The 17519-nt window shown below is 44.3% G+C and overlaps 1 protein-coding gene across 1 annotated transcript in view; it reads right to left on the bottom strand.

Moving 5' to 3' along the window:
* Window positions 1-17519, bottom strand: part of ATP10D (ATPase phospholipid transporting 10D (putative)) — a 103999-nt gene that overhangs the window by 17734 nt on the left and 68746 nt on the right. Inside the window, exons 12-18 of the mRNA XM_080796926.1 lie at window positions 16114-16723; window positions 15376-15482; window positions 13250-13376; window positions 11036-11220; window positions 4986-5295; window positions 1993-2069; window positions 926-1051 (exon numbers count right to left, since the gene is read on the bottom strand). Of these exons, the coding sequence (XP_080653052.1) occupies window positions 926-1051; window positions 1993-2069; window positions 4986-5295; window positions 11036-11220; window positions 13250-13376; window positions 15376-15482; window positions 16114-16723 (1542 nt within the window). The remainder of the gene's footprint in view (window positions 1-925; window positions 1052-1992; window positions 2070-4985; window positions 5296-11035; window positions 11221-13249; window positions 13377-15375; window positions 15483-16113; window positions 16724-17519) is intronic.

Genomic DNA, 17519 nt, shown 5'->3' with positions numbered 1-17519 from the left:
CTCACACACACACACACACACACACAGATCTAAATTACACATTTTGGAATACCTGTAGAATGACCTATTAAGAAGTTATTTTTTTCCTAAAGGTGGTATTTCGAGACAGTGATACAAATTGATGTTCACTATTAACCCACTACCCATGGACCTAAATCTAAGAAATTTGGTCTAAAAAGTCATGACCTATTTACATAATCACTTGCCTAGAAGGAACTTTAGTGAAGCAATCTAAGGTCAACACGATCTTGTAAAAGAGGAGACCGAAACTTAAACAGCATGCCAAAGATCAGATGCTTGGACTTCTCATCGAATTCTGCCCCTTGAGGAATGACATAGTCAAAATTAAGTTCTCTGGCCGCCAAATAACTCCCAAGCGCAAATATATTTTACAGGCTTGCTAGAGACTTCTTCATTTGTGAGTGTCAGCCAGCTACAGGCTAAGGCATGAGCCTGGGTTTTCAGCGGCATCCGTGTCTTCAATATACACCACAGACACCAGTCTGGGGATGACAGATAGTTTTGGCTAGCTACTGGAAAATCGAAGCAAACCTTTTCATTCTCTACTGACAGAGAGCATTAAACATTTCATAATTCTGCTTGTCACCACCTCTCCATGGAAGGTCAAAACCTGGGTCTTAAATGAACCAGACAGGACTTAATGGGATGGAAAAGCACAGGGAACAGGAAATGCCAGCAGAGGGACAAGCCCAGCAGTTTGCTGTTATCAGCTGAACCGACATAAGCACATTCCCAGCTCCTGGCCGGGAAGGCAGCAGGAGCGCTCCCGCCGCTCCCGGAACATCAGTGAGCCGGGCGGCCTAACGCCAGGCGGCCTCACGCAGGGCACATCTTCTCCATCCCTTCTGCAAGCAGGATATGGAAGTAAGGAGGGGGAAGGGACAAATTTTCTGGGGCTACATACCACATTCTTGTAGAAAAAATAGAGAATCATATTGGAGAGTCGCGTGTAACACCAGTGCCCGTGGACCAGGAGGAGCTTGCCCAGATGCTTAAACTGAGCGAGAGCAAAGTCGCTGGCCATCACCGCCTGCAGGGGCAACGGGGAGAGGACACGTTCACGGTCAGACACGTTCACACAGATGCAGCTCGGCAGCCTGACCACCAGCAGGGCTCCCACAGGCCCAGTCTGTTGTTTAAACCAGCACAAAATAGAGCAACCCCAAACAGAAACTCAGGAACACAGAGTGGGAGTCAGCCTTCCAACATGGCCCCAGGAAACAACAGCTCTCGTTGGCCACCACTGGTGAGAATTTCAGCACATGCACTTTCCTGGAAAATGGCTCCCTTAGCGAGAACGCCGCACGTTACCCTTAGCATCCGCTTCTCCTTGGGGGAGAAGAACACTGAAAGTATTGTAGTCACGACTTTATGTAACTATAGAATGTGCCAGGGAAAGAGGTAACTGAATTTCTTAAGTTTTGCAGAAATGTCCTAATTTACAATTCTCTGAAAACCCTAAGCCTCACGTCCTGCCTTCCTCCAATGGCGTGTGCGCCGTGCATGAAAAGCAGTCTTTGGACAAGCTTTTATCTAACTTTTGTGCCTAAAACCACTATCCAGTATGCACATATGTGTGTGCGCGTGCACACACACACAAATAGGACACTCCCCTCTCCCTCCTTCTCAAATATCATCTTCCTCCCTCCCTCTTTAGGTCTGTAGGTCTTTATTCAAATCCGTAGTAGCTTTCTTCAGTGTCTAAAGTCACACAGTTATTTCAGGGCTAAATATATATATATTATTATGATCTAGAGGAGCTATATATTTTAAACTGAAGGAGCACACACTCCAAATTACCCAGGAAAACACCCCAATACCCACAAAGTAAATAACAGACACACTTCCTGCCTCCCACTCCTGACCTAGCCATGGCCAGCCTCACTTTACCACCGAGATTTCCCTGTGGGAATGCTGCCCTTGGATAGGCAGGTCAAGCTCATGGTACTTGAGCACATGAAATCCACTCACCTGCATGCCTTCTTGACCTGAGATCCCAATCCCAATGTCTGCCACTTGAATCATGCTGACATCATTGGCACCATCGCCTTCAGGAGGCCGAAGAAAAGGCAAGAAACATAGGAAGGGTAAAGAACAGAGGCAAACTTTGCAAAGCAACAGTGAGCACTCAAGCAAACAAATCCTTCAACGTTTATCCCACGTCGGAAAGTTACCTGGAAGCTCATGAAACGGACGTTGCACGCATCCCGCTGCCACCAGGAAGAATTCTAAAGTTAATAACGCCTGAAAATCCTTCACACGAAGGCACCTATCTGCACTGATCTCCCCCGTTTCGGTGCCACTCACTCTACTTTCAATTTTCCAGATACCTCTGCTCCTTCGGGCCACTGCACCTGTGGTTTCTGCAGCCTCGGACACCGGCTTCATGGGGCTGGACTTCCCTTGCCCTTGCCCTCAGCTCAGATGTCACTTCCTCTGGGAAATCCTTCTCATAGTCCCGTTACATTAGATCCTCTTCCTGAGATCCCTGTGCCGTATCATATGCACCGTATGATATTATGGTTGTTCTATAGTTCTTGGTCTCCTCAACACATTGGAAGCTTTTTAAGGGGAAGTATTACATTCCTGTTGGTAAAGAACACTTGTTCCCAACAGCCACCAACCATTCACCTGTTTTCAGTACCCTGATTTTCCCTGGGAACTCTGAGGCCATGTGTTTTGTTAAGATGAACCCAAAGCCCCAGATTTAAGGTAGCAACGAACCCAGGCCTAGACCGTTAGCACCATCTGTTCCCTGGCTCAGAGATGGGTACAAGACTTAACTGATATCACTGACATGTCCAGGGGTTCTGGTCCCGGGAACATCTGTATCTAGGCGCTTGAACAATTCATTCATTTATATGTCTATTCAAGAAGCCAAACAAAATTCCTTATTCTGATACTTTACTCCAGCAATGTGAAAAGAGCTGCCAACTTTTCACTCAAGTTGCTAATAGGGTAGGATGTAAACCTAGGAATTTGGGGGGCTGTATCAGCACGCTGAGGGGAGACGGTACCCGAGACTAAAAACAACCCAGGTGAAAACAGAGACTGTTAGAGACGGCTGAGCCCTCATCTTGCCATTTTCCAAACTCTGGAGTAGCTCAGAGCTTACTGTTAGCCTGGTTCCCTCCTCCACGTATACTCATTTACTGGTGATCCCGTCTAAAATCAAGATCTGAAGTATCACCCAGATTTATAATTCCCAAATTTATATCTCCAGGCAGCCCCCCATTGCTACATTCCAGACTCTGTATCCAGCTGCCTGACACATCCCTGCTTCGATCTCTAATGGGCTTTTTCATAGTTAACATGCCTAAGACCCAGCTCCTGATTCCCCTGGCTCCATCTCTCAGAGACAAAACCTTACTTCCCTTAACTCCTTCTATTACATAACATTCGAATTATCAGCAAACGTCGACAGCTCTTTCTGTCTATGACCTGACCATGTTTCCTCACCTCTTCTGCTCCCATCTGGGCTCAAGTCACTGCCAGCTCTTGCCTCAATTATTCCAGTGGCCCCTCAACTGGTCTCCTTACTTAAAGCCCTTGCACCTGCTCGTTACTCTTCAACACAGCAGCCCTGGGATCCTCTGAATCGTAAAGCAGGTCATGTTCCTTCTCTGTTCAGGGCCCTCCAAAGACTCCTTATCTCGTCAGATAAAAGCCAAACACTGGGGCATCTGGGTGGCTCAGTTGGTTGAGCATCCGACTCCTGATTTGGGCGTAGGTCACGATCTTGGGGCTTGTGAGTCTGAGCCCCAGGTCAGGCTCCGTGCTGGGTGTGGAGCCTGCTTAGGATTCTCCCTCTGTCTCTGCTGCCCCACTCCCCTTAAAAAAGAAAGGCCAAAAATTTATAATGGTTCCCAGGACCCTACCTGATCTGGCCACCTGTCATCTTTGCCCATCACTAACCTGCAGAAAACCCCTCCCTTTGCTCCATCTGCTTTGGCTTTGAGCGTAACAGCTTGGCCCATGGCCTTCACTTTCCCTGTCCTCACCAGGAATGTCCTCCCCGCAGATCTCCCATGGCTCCCTTATCATTCTCTTCAAGTCTCTGCCCACACGCAGGCTTCTCAGGGATACTGTCTCTGAAAAACACTGAAGTTAGCGGCCCTCCTCCTGTCCCCCCAGTGCTCTACATCCCCTGGCTCTTTTTTTTTTTTTTTTAAATAGCATTTGTCACTCCCTGATTTATGTTTATGCCTTTTTCATTTTGTTTCATTTTTTACTCTATGCCTCCTACTGAATGTAAGCTCAAGGAAAAAGTACTTTGTCAATTGTACACACTCTTTTATCTCCACTGCCTAGCAAAATGTCTGATAAACAGAAGGCACTCAATAAATATTTGTTGAATGAATACTTAAATGATTTGTTCATGCCCCTGAATTTAACTTTTCTGAAGGTGGCACTCCTAGACTTTGCAGTCCTAGAATTCAGTACATTTATCCTCCTTGACTTGGTTGATTTGGGGATCTGACAAGCAACCCAAGGCCCTACCTTATTGTTTTCTTTCTTTCTTTTTTTTTTTAAAGACTTTACTTATTTGACAGAGAGAAACACAGCAAGAAAGGGAACGCAAGCAGGGGGAGTGGGGGAGGGAGAAGCAGGCTTCCCACAGAGCAGGGAGCCTGATGCGGGGCTCGATCTCAGGACCCTGGGATCATGACCTGAGCTGAAGGCTGACGCTTAATGGACTGAGCCACCCAGGCGTCCCCTGCATTGTTTTCCATGTCACATTCCCACTACGTGGTTCATAGCAGATGGTCAAATAGGCGAGGAAGAGAAAGGGGGGTAGGAGTAGAGGGCAGAGAGTAAGACGGGAGAAAAGGGAGAAGGAACGTGGGGGTGGAAAAGGACAGCCGGAAGGATAAACAGGCATATGGAAGGAAGGACAGACAGAAAGCAGCCCCGGGTGTGGCAGGAAAGTGAGCAGCATGCGGCCGGATCCCCTCCCTTCTCACCAATGGCCAACGTCATCACCCGGAGATGGTTGCGAACCAGTTTCACCACCTCGCTCTTCTGCAGGGGGGTGGCTCGGCAGCAGACCACGGCCTGACAGCAGGCGGTCAGCTCCAGGAACTGCCTCTGCAGACTCTCCTGCAGAGCAAACTCCAGGGCCTTCCCGGTGATGATGAGGCCGGCCCGCAGCCCAGAGTCCTGTGTGGCCGGAAGCTGGGGCAAACCCTCCCGCGGTGATGCTCGCTCTGGAGAGGCTGGATTCTTCTCCTGAAGTTCTTTCAGAATTGTGCTCATCAGCCGCTCACAGGCATCCTGGAGACGAGAGGTCAAGACAGTTAGCCCTAGGACTCCCTTGATGGTGATATCCTGGGTAATTTATCATTGTCATTCTTTTTTTTTTTTTAAAGATTATTTATTTATGTGCCAGAGAGAGAGAAAGAGAGAGTACACACAAGCAGGCAGAGAGGCAGGCAGAAGCAGCAAGAGAAGCAGGCTCCCTGCCGAGGAAGGAGCCCGATGCGGGACTCGATCCCAGGATCCCGGGATCATGACCCAAGCCGAAGGCAGCAGCCCAACCCACTGAGCCACCCAGGTGTCCCAATCATTGTCCTTCTTTAGCAACTGCTGTGTCACGGCAACCCCAGGTAGTGAGCAATCAGTTACTTCTGAAGTCCTCCCAGCTCTTCCGCAGAGATTTCCATGTCTCTGTGGGCACCAGTTCATAGGACAGAAGACATCTCACCCACAGTGCTATGACTAAAACTAACTTAGAATTTCTTTATTTGTACAATTTCCCTTCTCAGATAGGCACCCTCGAGAGTCCTCTGATCTTTTTCTACCACTTACTATCTGCTTGACTTTAGGCAAATTATGTCACCTCAACTTTCTCACGTGAAAGATGCAAATGTCGGGGCACCTGGGTGGCTCAGTGGGTTAAAGCCTCTGCCTTCAGCTCAGGTCATGATCCCAGGGTTCTGGGATCGAGCCCCGCATCAGGTTCTCTGCTCAGAAGGGAGCCTGCTTCCCCCTCTCTCTGCCTGCCTCTCTGCCTACTTGTGATCTCTGTCTGTCAAATAAATAAATAAAATCCTCAAAAAAATGCAAATGTCTACACATCATAAGGTCATCGTGAAGAATAGGTGAGAGAACACGTGCAAAGCTCCTTGGGTAGGCAAGGCACAGAATTTAAGGTACTGTTACCTTCTTTTGGATTCAACATTCATTCATTCATTCATTCACTAAGTATTTATTGAGAAAGCACTTTATACTAGAAAACATTCTAGGCCCTGGGGATTGGTCAAGTGCAAAAAAAAAATAAAATAAAAAAATCTGTGCTCTCATGGAGCTTACGTTCTGGTTGAGATGCTGTCAGTGGTGCTGGTCATGTTTGGTTTGAATGCATCTCTCTACTCTCCTCACCCCCACAGAGTCAGAAGTATTATGAAGATAGATAACATTTTTTAATTTACTTTTGAAGCCTTCACAATGCCTTAAAGAGAGTCACATCAGTCACTGAATACTTACTGGATGGATTCTACTCAAGAAGACTAACAATAAAATTATCCAGAAATTACTGTGTCAAGGGACCACCAATGACAGAACCTAACAAAATCCAGGAGCCCTGAATTTAAGTTTAGATGTTAAGACTGAAAGAAAAGAAAAGAAAACAGAACACCAAAAACTGAAAGTTTATTCATAAGAGAACCCCTCACTCAGAGGTCATTCACTCTTATTTCAAATGCTGCTTAATTAAGCATTTCTCAGCCCACGACAAAATCAACTGGATTGGGAAGAAGTAGATATGGATACGTAGCATGACACAAGAAAGATTTCGTAACTACAGAAGCTACATACAAGACCTCCAACTTTATTTTTTAAGATTTTATTTATTTATTTGACAGAGAGAAACACAGCAAGAAAGGGAACACAAGCAGGGGGAGTGGGAGAGGGAGAAGCAGGCTCCCCACTGAGCAGAGAGCCCAACACGGGGCTCGATCCCAGGATCCTGAGATCCTGACCTGAGCTGAAGGCAGACGCTTAATCAACTGGGCCACCGGGCCACCCCAGAACTTCAGCTTTAAAATGGAGCTACCCAGCAACCTGGACGTTAGGAACAAATTTGACCCTATACAACTCAAAAACCTCCTAGGGAAAATGTATGAAGACAAAGAAAACAAGCCCTATTATAGGCTCAATATTACAGCAAAAAATTATTTTTGAAAACCTTCTAGAGTTTGGTTACATTAAAATGATACATTTAGAAGGTAACACACCCTGAAGTCATTGAAAATCAGCGTATCAACATGAGATGACACTGAAGGTATACGTTAAGTGAAAAAATACAATACTATAAATACAGCCTTTGCATACCCGTAGGCACAGAATAAAGTCTCGAGTGGTTGCCCTCCAAAATGTACACCTAAATTTTCCATAGTTTTATGATTCTAGATGCTTTTATCCTTTTGAATATATATTTAGTTTATAAATTACATTTTCATTATAGAAATATGTATAAATACACACACAAACACACACACACTCAATATCCTTATTTGCAGATGCTATATGTGTGAATTCACCTACTTGCTAAAATTGGTCTGGAATCCTGTAATCAGTACTTGTAGAGCTTTTGTGGTTGTTTGTGGACATGCACAGAGAGAAAAATTTGAGTCATATGATAGGACCTCTCCTGAAATCGAACGAGGAGATGCTTCATCTTCTCATGTCAGCTCCCATACTGTAAACAAGCACCCTTTCCACCGTTGAGTGACACCTTTTCTTTTCTTTTTTCTTCTTTTCTTTTCTTAAGATTTTATTTATTTATTTGACACAGAGAGAGAAAGTGAGCACAAGCAAGGGGAAACAGCAGGCAGAGGGAGAAACAAGCCCCCCGCCAAGCAGGGAGCCCGACAGGGGACTCGATCCCAGGACCCCGAGATCATGACCTGAGCAGAAGGCAGACACTTAACTGAATGAGCCACCCAGGTGCCCTGGTGACACATTTTCTGTATGTTTCTTTTTCTTCATTTCATCATTTAAAATGGCCTCCAAGCCTAGTGCAGAAGTGCCATCGAGTCGTCTTATATATAAGAAGGTTGTGATGCGCCTTGCAGAAAGAGGAGGCATGTTAGAGAAGCCTCACGCAGGCCTGAGTTATAGTGCTGTTGGCCATGAATTCAGTTTTACTGAATCAACCATACATATATAGTAAGTTGCTGTTAAACAGAAACACACACAGAACAAGGTTATATACTGATTGGTTGATAAAACAAAATGTTGCAACCAAAGGCTTATGGGAACCTATACTTCCTCCAAGGGTAATAGTTCCATATTCACTAATTCAGTGTTTAGGGCAACTTTATAGAATTTAACTCCATGAATAATGAGAATAACTATAGATAGATAAATACAGGTTACATAAAACATAATACAATACAAAACACGTGTGACACGTTTTCAGCTGGGGGTACTTAGACAAGTCACAACCTTTTGGAGTTTCAGGCTATAAAAATGAGGATAATTTTATCTGATCTGTCTACCTGTTATAACTGCCAAGGACAATCTCATATGAAAAAGTCTTTTATAACATGAAAATAAAGAGTTACTATCTCAGGAGAAAATTTTAAATGAAGTCATAATAATAAAACTCAAAAAAGTTAAATGATGGATCCTGAAAGGGCTTTAAGTATCACAAAGCAGTAAATGATCCATGATATGGGGGCCACCTGCATGGCTCAGTAGTTAAGCATCTGCCTTAGGCTCAGGGTCCTGGGATCGAGTCCCATGTCTGGCTCCTGGCTCAGCCTCAACCAGGAGCCTGCTTCTCTCTCTTCCTCTGCCCCCTCCCACCCCTGGCTCATGCTCACGCTCGCTCTCTCTCTCTCACGCTATCTCAAATAAATAAATAAAATCTTAATAAACAAATTATCCAAGATAGGATTCTATTAACCCCCTGTCCTGAAAAAAACCCAAAACTTTTATGAAAATGGTAACTGTGTAAAGTTTGTAAGTGGCTACATTTATTGTAATCCAACTTTCAAATTTAGGAATAGGAGTTGATGGAAATTCATAAAGCTGAGGTACTACACTAAAAAAATGAACAGATGTTCTACTAGTTTCTAGGTAGCCCACTTAGAATGTCACAGACGTAATTTCTTCACTAAGTGACAAACCGGGTTCAATAATCTTTCTTTTTTTAATTCTTAGTATCTCCTGATAGAAAGGAAGGAGTGGAGAAAATAATAATAATAAAAATAATAATAGTCACTGAGCCCCTGCTATGTGCCTGGCATTTTATATACTTGGACTTGAGTCACCACAAAACTAAATTGTGTTCACTGTGTACTGTTTTAATTCTTTGGAAAATTCACACAAGGTGAAATAGCTTTCGATAGTAAAAAAATTTATTTTTTGCTCTTAGAACAGCCCATAGTGGATACTCTATAAAGACTTCTTGAATTGTTAAGTTTTAAATGCCTCTAACTATAAATTTGTATGTTTACAAATAAGTTCTGCAATCCTAATGACTTTACTGTTCACAAAAGCATCAAAATCAAACATCAAGAATTGACTTTTCTTTTTTAATGTTCATTGAGCCCCTTTTCTCTGCCAGGCACTATGTGTTTAATTTATAATCTATATTTTCTCATTTCATGCCCACAATGACCCTATGAAATGGGCATTACTCTTACATCACAGGCTAAGTAAAAGGCCCAGAAGAAAATTCCCCAAGGTCACATATCTGATCACAGGCAGGCCAAGCACATGAACCAGGGGCCTACGAATCTTACGGCATAGCCATTTTATTTATTTTTTTATTTTTTAAGATTTTATTTATTTTTTTGACAGAGAGAGACACAGCGAGAGAGGGAACACAAGCAGCGGCAGTGGGAGAGGGAGAAGCAGGCTTCCCACCGAGCAGGAATCCCAATGCGGGGCTCGATCCCAGGACCCTGGGATCATGACCTGAGCCGAAGGCAGACGCCTAACGACTGAGCCACCCAGGTACCCCTAGCACAGCCATTTTAGTTACCGAAAATGACTAATGACAATTTTCTTGTGTTCAGTCCCTGCCGGTACTGGGCGCTGCCTGGTGGTTTTGGTTAGGGCTCTCTGGGCCACAGACAACTGCCAAGGAGACCTCATTCTGTGTTGAATAAGGAAAATTCTCTTCCCTTAAAATGTATGATCTGGTTAGGTACTGGCTGAGGCCCGACCTTAAAAACATGGCTAACCAAACATGGCAGCCTGTGACAGAGCCCCAAGATGAGATCCAGATGGGAAACTCCAGAGGATTTCTGAGAGGCAGGTTGCTGCCAGAGAATGGATGTCATTGATTAAGTCTGACTATTGAGAAAGGAGGGAGGAAGGTTTTCCAAGCTAATTAAATAACATGCACAAATCTCAGAGAATATTACCATATTGGAAAAACTTTTTTAAAATGCCTGTTTAACTGATTAGAACATTTGTGTTAGAGATTAATGGGGGTGAGGTAGGGATAATGTAAATAAAAAGGTGGATCCAAACCTCTTAAATTCCTTCTTTAGGAAAAAAAAAAAATTCCCTTCCCTTAAAACCCTTTGAAACACGATATTCTCAACAGCACTATACCTAAGAATTACCACTAGAGGGCATAATTATCCCGAGAGTCCATTTTTGTAATTAACCATAAAGATATTAAAGTGTTCACCCGATTTTGATAGAAATCACCACCTCAACTTGAAATAGAGGTACATTCCTGTCCCAGAACTTGATATATTTTGCCGTTATGGGCTAAATCTTAAATCCCTGGAAACTGAATATGGGGGAGGGGAGGCAAATAAAAAATAAAAGGCAACTTTCTTTAGCAATAATTCTTTTGAATCATGTTTAACCATGAAGCCTTTAGAAGGACTACGGTACCTTCCCAAGCACAAGGTAGGCTGCTAAAGAGAAGACATAATTATCCAGCTAAGGGTTACTGGGGTTTTTTTCCTCCCTACATTCATCAAATCACAAACGCTCCCCTGGCTAAGAAAAAGCAAAAGGACAGATTCAGTCTCATTATACGTACTTTACTCTGGGTGTTGAGGATAAAGAGCTTGTCATCCGCCTCCAGGAGTTTGCACGCATAAGCTATGTTGACAGCTGTCTCCTGCTTGTCCCCTGTCAGCATCCAGATCTTGATGCCAGCTTTCTGAAGGGCCTCGATGGACTCAGGGACTCCCTCCTGCAGACGGTCTTCAATGCCTGTAGCACCTAAAAGACAGCCAGATGCAAGGGGCTTGTGAGAAATCAAAGCCAGCAGAAGCTCACCTGGGCTATAATGGAACTCTGTTAGAGCCATCCTGAGCTACACACTGTTCCAGTAGCTTCCGGGCATTCAAAGGAAGTGTGAAGACCCAGACCAAAATCATATACAATATCATATCTGGGGAAGGAAGCCTTAGGAATCACTGAGCTTATTAAACTTACTTGTTCTTCTTTTGGCTAGCTTCCCTCTCTGTATATTGAGGGGAGCTTGTAGTTTCAGTTACTTATGTAACCTTGCTCTGTAATTTTATAATTCTGTGGTACTCCTGAGGGTAAGGCAGGCATTTGAGGAATGCCCTTGCCAATAAGTTGCTTATGTTATGAAAGAGCGTTGAAAATAGATATTACAAGTCTGTAAGTCCCTTTTCTAAACCAACGGGGGCCAGATAAGTTTTGGAATTTGAAAGTTTTTCAGATTTTTTTTTAAAAGATTTTATTTATTATTTGACAGACAGAGATCACAAGTAGGCAGAGAGGCAGACAGAGAGAGGAGGAAGCAGGCTCCCCGCTGAACAGAGAGCCCGATACGGGGCTCTATCCCAGGACCCTGGGATCATGACCCGAGCCGAAGGCAGAGGCTTTAACCCACTGAGCCACCTAGGCACCCCGAGTTCTTCCGATTTTAGAAAGGTAATGTAGTGCATCTAGGTTTTGAAATATCCACTAATGAAGCATATTAAGATTTCTGTAGCAAAACTTACAATGTTTGTACTAATTAGGATAATAAAGACTCATAAAATCTTATCAAATCAGGCCTGATTTTGTAGCCAAATGCATTCTGGCACTAAACCTACAGAGCATTTTTGAGTTTGGAATTTCAGAGGAGGAAATACGGACCCATACTACGGACACAGTCACAGAGAAATGACACAAATTGGGTTATCATCGCTCTTCTTGCTCCATACGAAGTGAGATCCTTGTTCTTCTGTGAACCAGAGGAATGGAGCTCAGAGACTGGTCTCCTGGTATGTGAGCACTCAGATTAGAGTCTAGATCTCCAGACTCTTGAGATGGTGGGGATTCTGGCTGCCTCTTAGCATTCCCTGGGGAGCTTTTAAATATTCAAATGCCCCAGCCACTGTCAGATCAGTGGAATCAGAACCCCTGAGAATAGTTTAAAGTGCTCCAGGTGATTTCAGGATGCAGCTCAGTCTGGACAAGAGGTGTCCGCTGTGCAACCTTTAGCTGAAATCAGGGCATAAAAGAGAGAGAAACAAATTTCATTGGTCTGGTTGTAGGTACAGAATAAAGAGCGTCGGCCCTGGAACTAGGTAGATCTGAGTCTCCTTCTAGCGCTGTCAGCTAGTAGCATGTGACTTTGAACGGGTCAACGAACCACTCCATGCTCTAAGTTTCCTCTAAATAAGATAGAGATTTGACGTGCAGATTCAAAAGACCACACATTTCATGTACCTTACCCAATGCCCTGCAAGAAACTTCAACTGGATAGCCTTTGGAACCAGGATATTTATTTGACTTGGTAGTCTATGTTAAGTGAAAAGGTTTTAAATGATCTTCTTAAGGATGACCACCCTGATCCCACCATAAATGAAGTCTAGTTCACTACGGTGGAAAGCAGAACGAAAAGAATTAGAAACGGCGTACAGATCAGACTGGACAGGGTGGAGAGAACTACTTGTTCTATTAGATCAAAGTAGTGGGGGGCACCTGGGTGGCTCAGTGGGTTAGTTAAAGCCTCTGCCTTCGGCTCAGGTCATGATCCCAGGGTCCTGGGATCGAGCCCCACATCTGGCTCTCTGCTCAGCGGGGAGCCTGCTTCCCCCTCTCGCTCTGCCTGCCTCCCTGCCTACTTGTGATGTCTCTCTCTCTGTCAAATAACTAAATAAAATCTTTAAAAAAAAAAAAAAAGTGGTGGTGTGTGGGGGCCAAACCACTGGTGAATGACTTTAAACTTAGAGCTATCCAGTGTTTTTCAAAGTTCTCTATTTTGACCGTTACAACACAGTCTACCTACCAAGTAAAGTGAGCTTGTTCTCCAACCTCATGGCAGATTCAAGGAGTAATTCTTCCCTGTGGTCAATGCTGGTTTCAGCTAAAAAATGGTTCCTCAGCCACTCTGCATATTCGGTGTCACTCATGACCTGCAGTGCGGGGGAGAAAAGAGCTAGCAGAAAGGCCGTATCATCTTGCAGGATCCTGCCAGGACCAACCACCAGGTAATCCAAGCTTAGACCGATCCAAGCCAGGTACTGCTGGCTTCATTCCTCATGCCACCTGGTCACAAGCTTTCTGAGATCGGACTACTGTAACACTGATGATGGATGGACCCACTAGCTCAGTACCTCTTGGAAATCCTAGGCATCATATATGATGAAAAAGGATTAATCTATTTAATTAAGCCAGGGACTATGCAGTTGGAAGAGGTCTCCACTTGGTAGTTAAATCTAGAAAGATCTTAATGGCGCAGTTAAGAAAGTGGTGTCAGGATTGCTCGGTTCCAAGTATTAGGGAGGCAGCAGCACCGCTGGTATCTTCTGATGATTAGTTTATGGGGTAGTTATCTGTAAAGGTGAAAAGAGGGAGGGAACCATACACGTGAAGCAAGGAAGGACTCTTCCAGAAGAAATTAAATGGAATTCCTGGAGAAGGAACCAATGGTACATTTCCTTTCTTCTTTAGGTTGCCATAGAGAGAGAAATCTACATTTCAAGTTTCCTAAAGCAACATGGAATAGAGGGAGGGAGGCAATTTCTCTATCGACTTATTCTTACCCACAGAGTTAGTGGACCTAGGACGAATCTGACATCTACTGGGCTGCATTTTTATCAGGGGCAGGATCATTCTACTTGAAAAGGTAGAACTCTCTCCTTTTCCTTTGATCTTGAAACTTTCTATGCAGCTGGCTGACTAAGTGTTGACTAGGAGTCTGCAACAGATACCAGTTGCAACAGATCCCAGTTGTCCTAAGGCAGATCGTAAGAACGAGAATTTGGCTAAGAAACAAGAGATCCCTATGTTTGCCTTCGGTCCTAGTAGAGTCTCCAATTCAGGCTTCCGGGAGGAAATCATAATGAATGGCAATTCACGCACTGAGACTTTGAATCGCATGTATCTGCCTGTCTTTTATACTCATTGGAGCCCAGAATGACAGAGTGAAATCAATACTCTGGCTTCTAACACAGCAAAAATTAACTGCAGGGTTTAGACGGAGAGAACGTGGGATGGGGGAGTGTTATATGGAGAAGAGGCAAAGAAGTGGCAAGATGAATTTCTTGGTTCTTTTCTAGTATTTCCCCTACATGGACTTGTCGTTCTTTGTTTCATGTTTTTCTGTGTTCATCAAAGCCTCTGTTACACCTCTACAACTAACTCCCTTCCCTCCCCCGTAAGACAGCCTTCTCTTCTCTCAACCCCTACTCGACTCTCTCTCATTGCAGCTGAGAAGCTTGACTTGGTCAATACTCAAGCCACATCCTACTGGCATAAAAATGTGACCAATTCACTTGAAAAGGGCTCCAGGTCTGTTTCCCCCATGTCCCCAGGGGAGGGTCTGGTAATATCACCCCTCAACTCCTTGGAGTTCTGTCTTCTTCCTTATTACTTCAGTGTTTTAGAAAGCATACACAACATCTCAGGATTATTCTCAACAAGAGAATAATCCATACTGACATAACATTTAGTAAAATTACTTGGATTGATAGATAAAGACTTATGAGCATGTGAGGAAAAATTGTGAGAACTTTAGGGGAAAATTAAGGCCAGTCTCTGGCCTCATTCTTTCCAAAGAACATTTAATGCAGGGATGATATTTACAAAGGACTGAGGGAAAAGAAAGTAGGTCCAGGGACTTTTAGATTTTTATTTCCAGCCAAACTGCAGTTAACGTACTCAAGCACTCACAGACACACTGAAACAGGGGAGAACTCCGAGAACAGAACTTTCAGGTGTTCCTCTGGCAAAACACTGAGAACAAACTCCAACCAATCAATGCACATGGAAGATAGATGCTGTGAATAGAGAGCCCACGATCCAAGAGCTTCCCAACCACGCGGATCAGGGTTTGATGCACTCTCGACCCCAAGCAGTGAGGGCCACCCAAGCGAAAGAATGAACACGATGGGCCCAACACAGCAGCCTCACCTTCTTCGCTATACATAAAGTGCGTAGGCCCCGTCTGGCATAGTCATCCAAGTGTTTCTGGGTTTTCTCCCTTATTATCATCTGCTGTTTCTCCAGACTTGCTCCATCTGAAATAATTAACAAAACAAGTATTCCCACCAGTCTGCCCAATTACAGAGATGTTTTTACAAACAATGGTATAGTTTCCAACCCACAACAGACAAAAGACCTTGTAGTTCTGAATCCCAAATGCACATTTATAAAAGGGGCCCTGAATAAATCTTTCCCGTGTTCCCTTCCTCCTGGGGAGAGGGAAAGTACCAAGAACTTAATACGAGCACCATTCCCACACCATCAATAACAATAGTAACAAGAACCATCATCATTCTGGCTGCCGTTCACGGAACACTTGCCATTGGGGAGGCACTGGGCAGAGGCTCTATGTGTAGTGCACACAGTATGCCATTAAACCTCCAAGGAACCTATAAAACAGGTATGACACTCCCCATTTGTTGAACACAGAATAGGTAGGTAACTTTACCAAGACACTGCCGATGACAGAGGCCAGATGTGCACCCAGGTCCGTGCAGCACCAAAACTTACATGCATTCTCACCAAATCCTGGGCAGCGTCCCCCATTTACAAAGTGCAGCTGATCCCCAAATATACATGTGCTTCTCTTTATAAAACCATCGAGATTGGCCTTTCAATCTCTGAACCGTGCATATACCCTCCACGCTCTGCGCAGTATGAACTCACCCGGGGAAGCCACCGAGAGCAACTCCATGATGACCGAGTCAGCACCCTTTGTATACACCACGACTTGGTTGGAAAGGGGGTGCCGAACGACCACAGACATTCTTTTTCTTACGGAGTCGAAGGGCAGGATGTGTAGGAGCTGAAATGTTAATGGCCCCAGAGCGGCGAAGTCCACCACGACCTGCTCTGGGGTCCGGGAGCGTAAAGTGCACTGGTAAGCCCTGGCAGCATACACCAAGGCCGCTTCATCTGGGCTCTCCGCCTCGTAACACAGGGTGGAGGTCGAGGGCTGTCCAGGGGAGGGCGCCGCCTCGCCCTCCGGGAGGCCAGGATCACTGTTCTGTTTCTCCATATCTGGAGGGCAAGGAGAGTCCCCAGAGCCCTGGGGGCACTCGCTCCCACAGGAGTCCTCTTCCTCCACTGGGGAAGCCAGTTTCATTCGACTAAAGAGGGAGAGTCTGCTCACAAAGGCATTTGGGACCCCGGGAGAGGGCTCTTTCCCACCAGCCAGTGATGGTGAACTTGATCTTCGGACAGACAATCTCTGGAAGAGGTTTTTAATCTCTTCCAAGGACTTGATAGGCATTCCACTCAGTGACGAGAGCCCAATCTAGGAGAGAAGGTGCCAGAGAGTCTCAGTAATACAATAAAAAAAAGCAGTAGATAACAACGTTAAAGTCAAACCAGGAAAAAAATTAGATAAGGAAAGAGTTACCACTCCTTAAACAGCTAGCAGCCTGCTTCATACATAAAACTGCCCCCAGAAAATACGAGCAAAAATAAAAATGGCCATAATGAAAAATATGTGCTAATGTTGATGGCATTATAATTTCTACAACCACTCAGAAAAAGATGTGACAAATGAGAGCAAAACATAAAATGCTACTATTGCTACCAGTGGGCATACAGTAGCAGTGTTTCCTAATGAATAACTTAAAATGTAGATAATCCATAATATTTATTATATACAGCCTAGTAATAGCAATTTAAAAATAATAAGCAAATTATATTCAAAAATAGCAAAACAGCAATATCTTCTTGAATTTTTTTTTTTTAAGATTTTATTTATTTGACAGAGATCACAAGTAGGCAGAGAGGCAGGCAGAGAGAGAGGAGGGAAAGCAGGCTCCCCGCCGAGCAAAGAGCCTGATGCGGGGCTCGATCCCAGGACTCTGGAATCATGACCTGAGCCAAAGGCAGAAGCTTTAACCCACTGAGCCACCCAGGTGCCCCTCTTCTTGAATATTTTAAAAATCAAGTTTAGAAAGCCTATGGGTTGAAACTGGAAAACCTATGAAAATGTAAAAATTGTGTGAACAATATAAAAATTTTTTAAAATTATGTGAACAATTTAAGAAACAAGTGAGTAATAACATACATTCAAAACACTGGAAGAAAGTTAAGTG

Source organism: Martes martes (genome assembly GCF_963455335.1).
Source record: "Martes martes genome assembly, chromosome: 2".
Lineage (NCBI taxonomy): Eukaryota > Metazoa > Chordata > Mammalia > Carnivora > Mustelidae > Martes > Martes martes.
The sequence above is the reverse complement of the archived record's forward strand: the minus strand, read 5'-3'. Positions and strand labels throughout refer to the sequence as shown.